The following is a 12,523-nucleotide window of genomic DNA, read 5'->3' as shown; positions in this document are numbered from 1 at the left end:
CAGGTTTAAGGTTTCGAGTTTAGGATACGCATTAAGTATCTCTTTACTCAAATCTCAAGTTCAGAAGCACTCGAGTTCACATGCACTTTGTTGCTCTTTTCTACTTGAGTAAGAGAGATTGTATAAAGATAGAGTAATTAAGGTAGCAAAAATTGTATCTGGTTGACATTCTCAATCGAGTCATATGATTCATCATGAATTGTTAATCCAATTTTTATCAAACGATTGAGAAAATTGATTGGTATAGATTTGATCAAATGAAGGATACGTTCATTCTCCAATCATTTTGTCTATCAACATGATATTCAAAAAAATTTTAGTTATTTTAAAAGGTCCAAGTTCCCTTTCAATAATTGTCCACATATTAATTTTTTCACTTAGATTGACCTGACTCGAGCTATTGATGCCTTAATAGCACTTCTTTGGTGTCACAGTTTCTTTTGATATGTCATTTTTTTAAATTATTATAATAATATTTTTTTAACTTGCAATTCTCTCTCTCTTCACCCAATCCTCTCTTCATAACTGTCTATAATTTTTTTTTATTTATTTAACTAACATAAAAATATTTAAAAAAATAATAATTATATTATTTGTATTTTAAATTATTTGTACAATATTTGGATACACACCCTAGTCAACAATTAAATCTGAACATAAATTGTATTCAAAATTCAGAGAGCTCAAGTTTACACATCATTTTAGTATGAGTGGTCCAATGGAGTATGAGTAATGGGGTAGTGGGTTTCTGGTGCAATGGCTGTCGGGGTCGTTGTTTACATGCATATTGTCGGCATCTGAGGGCATAAATACAGGCATTGACTTAGAGCAAAATGAAGTCTGTTATCACCATAAATAAATCGAAAACGAAGTTTCCCCTGCTCCCCCCCCCCCCCCCCAATTATTATTGCAAGAAACCATGGGCTACCAAACAATGCAGTTGCAACGTAGCTAGCTAGCTAGACTTTTGTTGCAGTTTCTTGTGATGAGGAAGTTTGATTTTGTGGTCATTTTCGAATATATTAAATACCAAATATTCGTGAAAAGCTCTCATGTCGTATCCATTTTGCTAGCCAATAGAGGAACCACATCCTCTCATCATGATTGAACTTGTACCATTATTTTATATGAATAAATAATACATAATTTAATTCAACAATATTATACAATGTGATTTATTGCTAATTAGAGCTTTTTGTAACATAATAACCTATACACTATAGCGATGGAGCGATAATTTTGTGACGGACTAAATGATATTTACATGAACCAAGAATATTATTGCTAGAAAGCTGCAATTTTGACAAAAAATTAATTTTCTTTACTAGTAATAGTCTACTTGGGTGTCTTTTGGACAACTTTCATCAGATACAAGATCTCGAATAAATGATGGAGGAACAAAAGGTGGAGTTGTACATCTCAAAAGTGCCCAATTCACACCTTGGAAGAACGGGTGGTGCTTGATTGCTGATGCACCTAGGGTGGATCCCAATCGCCGGGCCGGATCCTTCACCAACAATTGTGATATCAAGTCCTTAGCTGGGCTGGGTATGGGTGGGTCTTTCGGGAACTCAAGCGCACGTGCTACAATATTAGCTAAAGTTATCTCATGATCCATTCCACGAAACGGCGTAACACCATAAAATAATTCAAAAATAAATATTCCTAATGTCCACCAATCCACTGCGCTCCCGTGCCCTTCTCCGGAGATGACCTCTGGGGCCAAGTACTCGTGGGTCCCAACAAAGGACATCGAACGGACGTCGATGGGCTCAGCCACGAATGCAGGTCTTGCACGATGGCTCGACTTCTTCTTACGCTTGCGCTTAGGGTGGAAGCATGATACGGCCGGGACTATGCAGTTTGGGAGGATGCAAGAGGTGGACCTAAAGGGCGGTGGGTCGAGGGTATGATCACCTGGTGGTAGTGCATTGGGTGGGTTCTGGGTGGAGATTACTTGAGCCGGAGTGGATGTGGAGTCGTCACACAAAAGAGAGAGATCGAAATCAGTGAGCATTATATGACCATCAGATCGAATTAAAACATTTTCAGGTTTGAGATCACGATACACAATTCCCATCATGTGGATGTACTCTAGAGCTACCATGACTTCAGAAGCATAGAACCTGTGGAGTGAACATTAACCAACATTTCCAACAAAATTATGAATAAAATAATAACTAAGTCAAATATAAATATAACTATTACATAATTTATCCAAACATAATCCAATACAATTCAAATAAAAATACTTAAAAATAGAATTGGATAATAGATCCAAATCACATCATTCCCCCAAAGACTACAAACCGTTATTGCACCTAGTATAATAGCTACAGCCTACAAGATTGTCTCCATCTCCTTAGCTTCACATCACTTGGCATAATTGTCAAATATCCAATCAAGTAGGGGCCACAAATTAATTTCTGAAAACCCGTTGGGGAGAATAGTAAAAGTTATTCCGGGATAGAACGGAATCCCCCCAAATTCCGCAAAATTTAGGGGAACACATTCCATTGGACTACCTGGCCCTTTCCCCCTCATTTCAAGGATCATCATGCAAATAAATAAGGACAAAACAGAAAATTCACCCGCATCTCTCTGTTACCTTCAAAACTACTTCTTTTCCAACATATGAATAAATAATTAACCGGGCCGCCTGAATTTTTTACTACGTCAACCATGGTTGTAATATTCCAATTTATTAATATTTTTTACAACTAAATCTATTGATTAAACAAATAGTACATTGATACACTTGTTTGGGTTTAATAGAGTTAATTATATTTAAATCTTCTCTGAAATTGATATATTATATTTTTCTTTAAAAATTTTTAAAATTAAATATAAACCGCATTCCAAAATTCTTTATTTAGGTATGAAAAATTATGGGGTACACGAATGGAGTTTTCAATCTCACAGATTATATAAGTTTAACTTGACCACATGAATTCCTGCCGTCCATCAATTTGATCTATTACTCATCAGTCAACTGAAGACTGCATCAAGTGCGAAGAAAATAGTCCCGATTTAAAAACTCGTGGGGGCTTACGTGCACCATGTCACGTGTGATCATAATTGCCATTTTAGTTTCTATATTGAGGAGCATTGCTCCTGCGTTTCTCGCCCTACCATAGACTTCAGTCTAGAAGAGAAGACTGAACACGGAAGCTACATATTGGGTCCCGCCAGCCAGGTGGTGGACCCCAATCCATTTACGACACATCCCCTACACTAGTTATAAACTATTCCCGTCGTATTCAAAGTCTATTTTTGTATAAAAAAAATTTCAAATTTTCTCTATTTTTTTACCTCCACGTCTCCTAAATCTACAGGTTTCTGGGCAACAAAAATTGAAATCAAATATCTGAAAATTTTAGTTTCACTTATGTCGTAATTGTCCACCAGCGGAAAATTAAACAATGCCCCCCACCCCCTCCCCTCTCCTCAATAAATATTCTTTGACCAAATTATATCAAGAAATTAATTATCTTAGATCAAGACGTGTGCCAGATTGATGCATGTAAGCGGGACCTACTGTTGCACTCCTTCATGGTGTAAAAATTATGAAAAATTGTAATTCAGATCTAATTTGAATTTATATAAAAAGTATAATATATTTTTCATGTTGTATAAATGATTTGTGTAATATATTTGTTTTTAATTAATTTAATATAATTAAATTTAATTTTTGGGTAAAAGAATTAAGAATTACTCTGTAGTGGTTAAAATATAGTTATCGCATTTCAATGTTAAGTGCATAAAAAAATATTATTGTTTATATTTAGAGATTGAGAGAGTAATTATCTTATAGAATAAATGTTCTATTTAAGAGTATTTTAATCGTGTGTTTTTATCTATTAATTTCACTCATAATAATATTATAAATTAATATTTAATATGCATAATATATACATGTAATGAAATAGAAAATAAAACAAAAATAAACATGGAACTGAGGCGACGGTGCCAAAATGCTCAAGAGTACGTACCTGACGGCGGATTCAGGAAAGCGTTTGCACGGCTGACGCTGGCGGAGTACGTGGAGATCGCCACCGGGGCAGAACTCTGTCAGAAGACACGACCATTTCGGAGAATCAATGGCGGCGTAAAGCGTCGGCAGAAACGGATGGTCCAACATTTCGAGAATTTCCTTCTCAGTCCTCGCCCTCCCTTCCTTGTTACGGCTTGCCAGCTCTTTCTTGTCCATCACCTTAGCTGCGAACAGAGCCGCGGGAGTGGGTTTAGGGAGGGAGGCGGAGGAGGGAGGCGGCGGCTTGAGTTCCGCCAAGTAGACGGAGCCGATGTCTCCGGCTCCGAGTCGGTGGAGGAAGCGGAGGTCGTATAGGGAGAGGGATGTGAAAAGGCGGATGGCATCCCAGCATGGGTCGCCAGAGGGTACGGTGGAGGAATATGGTTTGAGTGCCGCGGGGGGTGGGAAGTGGGCGGAGGAGGAAGTCCAGTCGGAACCGGAGCTTGTAGAGCGGTGGATGTCGGTGGCTGTGGTGGTAGTTGTGGAGTTGAAGCTCATACTTTGGAGGTCGTCGGCTAAGTCGTCGATCCGTGACTCCATCGTCGACCGCCACTATGACTGAATTCACGGTGGCTGGTTTTCTCTTCTGCGTGTGGTGTGCGTGAGCGAGTGAGGGGGGAGGGGTTGGTGGTTTTATTGGGCCGACGTAGGATCGGCAACGTTTGGGGAGTTGTTTGGTGGATATTCAAGTGAAAAATTCTCATTTAAATTAGGAATAATTATACATAAAACCCTCTAAAAATATTAAATTTTCTTTAATATTTTAAAAATTATACTTACACCATTTTCAAAAAATTTTAATGTACATGTAATTCACTTCCATTAAAATTTGAACAAAAAATGTCGATATAAACAAAAAAAGTTACATAAATTTTCAATTTTGTCAATTATTTAACATTTTTATTAATATTTTTGTATTTATAAAGGGGTACGTATAATATATAGAGTGAGGTCAATATTATTACATTTTTTTCTTCATAAATACAATGTTATAATATACTTTCAACAAAATATATTTATTATGTGATTGTTTCACCTTTTTAAGATTATATACTATTACATCCTAAGTATATTATATTTATTATATAATTAATTTAATTCTGATTATCATATCGATCTAAACTAAAAACAATCATATACTAAGGTTTGAGGATTAAGTAGGAAATGTGTAGTAGGGACGTAGATTGGTTGTCCTTGTTTTCTTCTTTAGGTGAGGCAGTATTAATTGGTTATATCTATAGTGGGTTAGGTTTTATTTAGAAATTTTGTTTTAATTGTGATTTAATGTTAATTAATTGAGTAGTTCGGTTCTGTGCATGGTAGTGGGATTTAATTGTATTAAAAAAGAAAGAGATATTACATTTTTGTGTAATGGGATTTTGTGTAATTACATGTAAATTTAATGTCATTTGAAAAATTACGTTTAGTACTTTTGAAATTTGTTTCTATCTAATAAATAGGTCTCTCTATTAAACAAAACTAATTGAATTTGTTGATATTAACAGAAAAATAGAATAAAAATTAATATTTATCATCGATTAATTTGTTATTAACTTATTGCAGGTTAAATAAAATTTTTCCGACTAAAATACTCTTATAGCGGTGAAGATATATCTCATTACATGTATTAATATGTAAAGATGTACAAGAATAATTTGGTCATAAAAAATTATATTTGACCTGCTATAAATCACTAGTAAGACAATGGGGGGGTAAATATAGAATTTTATCTGATTTTTTGTAATAATAGCGAATTCGGCGAATTTTGACTAATTAAGGGACTTATTTGTTAGGCGAAAGTAAACATCAGGAGGTTAGATGTAATTTTTCAAACCACAATGAATCTAAATATAATTACATCAAATCTCAGAATAGGGGAGTGTAATTATCCCAAAAACAAATCAGTGGAGGGATTTTAATTGTTTCAGCCAGTTCTTTGGAAAGTATTTTGTGTAAATACCAATAATTAGGAAGATTTGTATATCAATATATCAAAAATTGATTAAATGAAGTATATAAATCCGGATATAGTTGAATATGATTAACATAATTTGTTTAACCTCATTTGATCACATAATCATGGAATAGCTTTTAAATAAGAATATGAAAATATTTTGGCTCGAGCATTGCAATAATAAATAAATTTAAAATGAGATATATCTTTTTAAATTTCAAAATAAAATTTTGAGAAAAAATTGGAGGGAATAAAAATAAATAAGTATATATAATATTTATATATACCTGGCACGTACTCGTGCTTGAAACGACATAAATAGTTCTATTTATCTATTTCAAATTTAGTGTTTTGATTAACTTGTAAAAGATTGAATCTCAAATTTTTCGACAAAAACTGAAAAAATATGAATGCAACATTTATAAATTATGTAGCTTTTCTGCATAAAAACATGGGATAACTGCACTCACCTCTCATGAGTTTTAATTTAATTACATATAAATTTTATGTAGTTTGAAAAATTACATTTAGCACTCTTGATGTTAGTTTTCGTCTAACAAATAAGTTTCTCTGTTAGTCAAAATTCTCCAATTTGCTGATATTAATAAAAAAAAAATAAAAAAAAATTATATTACTCTCGGTTGACTTATTGCAGGTCAAATAAATTTTTTTTATGGTCAAATTACCCACATAGTTCTTCACGTGTTAATGCATGTGAGAAGGTATATCATTGCAGTTATAAGAGTAGTTTAGTATGAAAAGAATTATTTGACCTGCAATAAGTCTTAATAAGTAAACCGAGGGTAAATATAAACTTTCATTTGATTTTTTTTTTTAATATTAGCAAAGCAAATTCAGTTAATTTTAACTAACGGATGGACTTATTTATTAGACGAAAGCAAACCTCAGCGGTGTTAGATATAATTTTTCAAATAACAGAGATCTATGTGTAATTACACCAAACCTCAGGGAACTGGAGCGTAATTATCCCTAAAAATATTGCAATCGTTATGAACCAATCTGCAATTTAAATATTGTCATGATTTAGGAAAAAAATTTAAAATGCCTATTAATTTTAAGTATCAAATACATATTTCATCTCCTAAATTCAACGTTCACAAAAATCTATTTTCTATCTGTTCTTGCGGGTAGCCTTTGAAATTACTATTAATAGATTTTAGAGGGCTTATTATATTCTAAAAGTGAATTGTTACCAAATCCAATAGCAAGTTATAATAAAGATAATTATCACATTAAAAAAAAAAGTGTATATTGTCCACAACTCAAGTCAAAATATATTTTACTTATTTATTGTCCTTTGTTTTCTAAAACATAATACATATAAAATATTAAGATATATTTTCTAAACATCTTGTCATTAAAATGATTTTATTTTTCGTTTCTTAACACATTGTCATTAACATGGTTCTTATTTGCAGTGTGAATTGTCTTTTTCATACTATATCTCGAACTTTTTAAAAGTTTGCAATTTGAGAATGTCGGGAGTAGGTTGAAAATGCCATGTTGGTGTGCTTGCCTTGCCTCAATCTTGACCTGTTCTTTTTTTTTTTTTCCATAACATTCAAATCAGTCACAGAGTAAGTGTAACATACTTACTATGTGATTAGTTATTTTTTCAAAATTGTACGTTTATTATACAATAAGTGCATCTCTTATTTTACTTTTAGGGTGTATAAAAATATATTCCAAAAATTAAAATAACAATATAGCATTAACAACTCTCAAGTCTCAACAACTCAATAATTTCTCAACTTTCAACTAAAACTTCATATTTATTAAAGCTGGTCACTATTTAAAGATGAACGGATAAAAGAATTAAATCGAACAGGTGAACTTGTCACCTCGTACATGCTACTTCAATTATTTAAACAAAACTTCATTTATTCTCCGGCTTCCTTTCCTTTTTTCTTATTTTTCCTCTATTTATTATTATGTCCTTTTAGATATACTTTTATAAAATATTTTTGGGTTAGTTATAGTTAGACCCTATGAAATTATACTTTTTCCGAAAAATATTTTAAAATTACACTTACGTCCCTTTTCAAAATTCAGTATTTACACCCGACCCCCTTTCGTTAGGGTTTGGAGGAAAAATAATGATATTAGCATAAACAGATTTTATAAATTTTCAATTTTACTCATCCTTTGATATTCTCATATAATAATTTTGTACTTATAAGGGAAAAAGTATAACAATATTAAACTATAAATATATTACATTTATCTCTTTATAGTACAAAAATATACATGAAAAGATTAAATGAGGACTAAATTAAAATTTTATGTAATATTTTTGGTTAATGCCGATATTTTTTGCTCAAACCCTAGTAGAAGAGGGCCAAATATAAAGAAGTTTTTTTAAAAGGAGGTATAAATATAATTTTAAAACCTTTTTAGAAAAAAGTGTAATTAATTTAGTATTTTTCCAATAATTTAAATTTGATTTAACAGTTTATAGATTCCACAAGATACTGGCCCAACTTCCTACATTTACAAGGCCCATTGGTCCAACTAAAATTTTATTCTCGTGAATCATCGTATGTTTTTCATTTTAAAATTAATCACGACGGAAATATATTCGGTACATGTATATAATTTATATTTTTATTATAAATGAAAGAGAAAAAAGGGTCATAATGAGAGTGAAAAGTTAGGTCAGAAATCTTTGCTTACGGACATTGATTGCAATTAAAGATATGTGTTGATAAGTTAAGGTGGGATTGGTGAAAGCACGTGACTGCATTTATACAGCCATTTTCTTGTATCGACAATCATAAATTACTTGATCAATGCAAGTTGTTATACTCGTACGACTTAACTACAATAGTTGCTTTTCCATGTTGAAGTTGAACAATTTTTTGTTCAATTCCTTAGTGAACTTGAATCAATGGGTCCAATGACTCAGAATCGAGTGTTCTTTGGTGAATAATAATGTTTACGTATTATTCTATGTGAGATGACAATATTTTACAACGTTTGATGTACGAAATTTATCCTTAAATTTGTATACATCATATTATAGTGAGATAAGCTATCGAATAATTTAGGTACGTTAAGAACCTTCATGTTACAAGATTAAAAGGCAGAAAATGATAGAAGCATATTGCGGTTATAGTCCTTCAGTGTTTAAGTTAGACGGTCGTAAGAAATCTTTGAATAGCAAAAGTCATACCTGGACATAGAGAGGTATTCATGAATTTTCTTAATCGTACGATTTTAAATGAACTATATATTTAATATTTGACTAAATAGTCATGTCGAATCCATGTAACCCCAGTTTGAATTGGGTGGGGGTTAAATTGAAGCGGTATGAATAAAGAGGCACACAACTTGGCCTATTTCAAATTAAAAGTAAAGCTAAGGGAATTTGGTTTGTTCACGACCTTCAGGTGATTACCCTGCATTAGTTGTATAACTAAATTTAATGATCAAGTGACCTTTGACCAATAAACTAGCTAGTTAAGGTAATAAAAGCATGTTGAATCCAATAAAAGCATATAGGTGGACATGATAGTTTACGAGGTTGCTTGAAATTTGCATAATTATAAATATATTTTTATTATTAAATAAATTATAAATACTTTCTAATATTTGGTAAAATTATACAATTTTTGAATGAAACTCTGAAATTGCAACATGGCTGCCAGACTTCATAATTATGGGATGTATTCTACAATCATTCCCAGCAAAATTGCAGAATACGTCCCATAATTATGCTGGGTGGCAATCTCATTGCAACTTCAGAGCTTCTTTTAATAGTTGCATAATTTCATCAAATAGCATGGTATTTATAATTTTTCAAACAATTAGAAAATATTCGTAATTATATAAAATTTTAAGAGAGGTCGTTGTAACTTACCTCATATAAAATTACAAAAGCCCAAAAAGTTATTTGTCAAAGATGTGGCAGTGCCGGCTAATGGGCCTCATGGGCTCGGCTAGCTTAAGGTTTGTCTGTGCGGCCCACACTCTTCCATAATGAGATGAAAGTGAATCCTCTTAATGTGGGCTAAAACTTTCCACCCACATACGAATTTGGTTTGGGCTTAAGACTGGCCCAATGTAGTTAGCTTACTCATAAAATGAGACGTATTTAGCATGAATCTAAATAATTATATAGGCAACGTCTAAACCTAAATTTTAGAAAGAAATATATGGGAAAAGAACCCCACTTTGTACTTATCATATTATGAGTTGTCTTCTTTAAATCGTGCATCAATCACATAATAAATATAATTTATTTGTCAAGCAATTCGTTTAGTTACAATCAGAATCCTAGTTAATAGACACTTTTGAAAAAAAAAAAAAAAAAAAGAATTCCTCCAAGAATCCTAGTTCCAAACACATCCTTGCCAATGTTTTGATCACCTACTTTCCAGCATGCTCTAATCCCCTTTTAGAATTCAATTATGATAAGAAATAGGGAAGGATATTTTGACACTTGTTTCAAATGAAGTAATCAATAGTAATGATTGATAGGTGACTTTTACTTCACTTTTCGGTAAATACCTACTGTTAAAAAACTCCCCCCCCCCCTCCCCCCATCATTCCAAATATTTTAACCATTCTCTTAAAGTTTTTTTTACCCATTGGAATTTATGTAAATTCATTAAATTATTATTATTTTTTAATTAAAGCATAGTTTATTAGTTATTTTTAACATGTTGAACGATGATGTACATTGTATTTTCATTTACTTTTGAGACTAAATAGATATAAACAGTAGATAGTCGGGCGCGATAGAAAAATACAATATAAGTGGCAAAATATTACGTATTTATTTACTAAAAGTATGTGTTAAGTGATAATAATTTTAATTTTGTATCAGTATATATTAAAAACTTATTAGCAATAAGAATTTTTTGTAAGTTGTCATTATTTACAGTGACATCTTAGTGCAACACAGATATAGCAACGATCATATTTGTCGTGGCTATGCAAATTGTAAATACAATGATTTTCGGCATAATTTTTTTTATCACCAATTATTTTTAGTTATAAATTTTGTATAATAGTTGCCACTATTAAAATTATAAATACCATTATAGCGATCACAAAATGAAAACTTGAGTTACTTATTGTTAATCCAATTGATATTGTTACAAAGACTGTATAATGGTAGCTTGAAATTACACAAATGCCCCAAACTTCTCAATAGCACAAAAAATTGCCAAAGTTATGTGCCTATTTTAATCATGTAGTATCGACTCGACCAGCTTTAGACCCGGGCATATATGTACGATGATGACCATACAATTATTTTTTATCAATGGTCCAAATATGTAACATATAGTTTGGAAATATTTAAAAATATTAACTGTTTATGTCTAAATATTTTACGACTTTACTAATTTAAATATTTAAGGGCTATTAACCAAAACCATCTTAGTATTTTCCTCACATGTTCCAGCTTACTTAATTATATCTTGAAACATTTCATAAATAAATTTGGGCTCAGATAGACTTTTGAAATTCAAACACAGATGAGATGTGAAGGTTGGTTTTTGGTGAGCATGATTCAAACATCATTTATGCTGCTAAAGAGAAAAATAAAAGTGGCCAACTATATATGCATGTCATATCATTTGAAATACAAAGCATGAGGTTTTGGAAGACTGCAGGCTGTAACTTTTTGTATCATGCAGACATTGTTTGCTATTTGCTAATGATTTTCTCCATTTTGTCTAATTTTTTTTATATATGTATATATAAATATTTAATATTTTTCACTGTATAATATATTAACACAGCATAGTAATAATAATGAATAATGTCACAATTACCTAATGTTGTATTTGGATTTGGAGAAAGTATTTCAAATGACTCCATTTGAAAAGAATTTGATATCCATCAATATTTAACAAAATATAGTTCTAAATTAGAATTCAAGATTTAAAATCCTGTAAATTTAAAATTATCCAAACAAATTCAAAGAATTTGTTATTAAGGATTTCAAATCCTTATTCCTGAAAGGGAGTGCAACTCTCAAGAGAAAATAGTGTTTTTGGTCTCGTAGTTCAGGGTATTTCCACTTTTGGTCCTATTGATTATGAAATTTTCACTTTTGACCCGTAATTTCTAAAAAGGTAGCACTTTTGATCCCATTGTACATTTTCGTTAGATATTAATGGAAAATGCCATATGCTTGTTAAGTACATAGGACCAAAAGTGCTATATTTTCAAAGTTATAGGACAAAAAATGAGAATTCCATAATTAATGAGACCAAAAGTGATAAATTCGTAGCTAACAGAATCAAGAGTATAAAAACCCTAAGGACCACCCGCTAAGCATGTGGCATCTTCTGTTAATATATCTAACAGAAAGGTACCTGCAGGGACAAAAAGTGCTACTTTTTTAAAAATTATAGAACGAAAAATGAGAATTCCGTAATTAATGAAACCAAAATCGAAAAAGCCTTAAGTTAGGAGACGAAAATGTTATTTCTCACCCTTCAATGAGTAGTTTCATGTTAGTTCTTTGTTTAATAATTATTTTAATTTTAAAATAATAACAT

The 12,523-nt window shown here is 31.5% G+C and overlaps 1 protein-coding gene across 1 annotated transcript; it reads right to left on the bottom strand.

Annotated features, from left to right (window-relative positions):
* Positions 1 to 1,259: 1,259 nt before the first annotated feature.
* LOC105170800 (serine/threonine-protein kinase AGC1-5) lies at positions 1,260 to 4,718 on the bottom strand. Its single transcript, XM_011091716.3, has 2 exons — positions 3,993 to 4,718; positions 1,260 to 2,126 (listed from the first exon to the last, which is right to left on the bottom strand). The coding sequence occupies exons 1-2, from the start codon at positions 4,571 to 4,573 to the stop codon at positions 1,325 to 1,327; spliced, it is 1,383 nt and encodes a 460-aa protein (XP_011090018.2). The 5' UTR covers positions 4,574 to 4,718; the 3' UTR covers positions 1,260 to 1,324.
* Positions 4,719 to 12,523: the final 7,805 nt, after the last annotated feature.

Source organism: Sesamum indicum, linkage group LG9 (assembly GCF_026168435.1).
Source record: "Sesamum indicum cultivar Baizhima isolate 11 linkage group LG9, ASM2616843v1, whole genome shotgun sequence".
Taxonomy (NCBI): Eukaryota; Viridiplantae; Streptophyta; class Magnoliopsida; order Lamiales; family Pedaliaceae; genus Sesamum; species Sesamum indicum.
The sequence above is the reverse complement of the archived record's forward strand: the minus strand, read 5'-3'. Positions and strand labels throughout refer to the sequence as shown.

Excerpts from the sequence above, each read along its gene's own strand:
- LOC105170800 (XM_011091716.3), bottom strand. The coding sequence starts at position 4,573 with ATGGAGTCACGGATCGACGACTTAGCCGACGACCTCCAAAGTATGAGC. Across the intron at positions 2,127-3,992 it reads TTTCCTGAATCCGCCGTCAG|GTTCTATGCTTCTGAAGTCA; the intron begins GTACGTACTCTT and ends TTCACTCCACAG.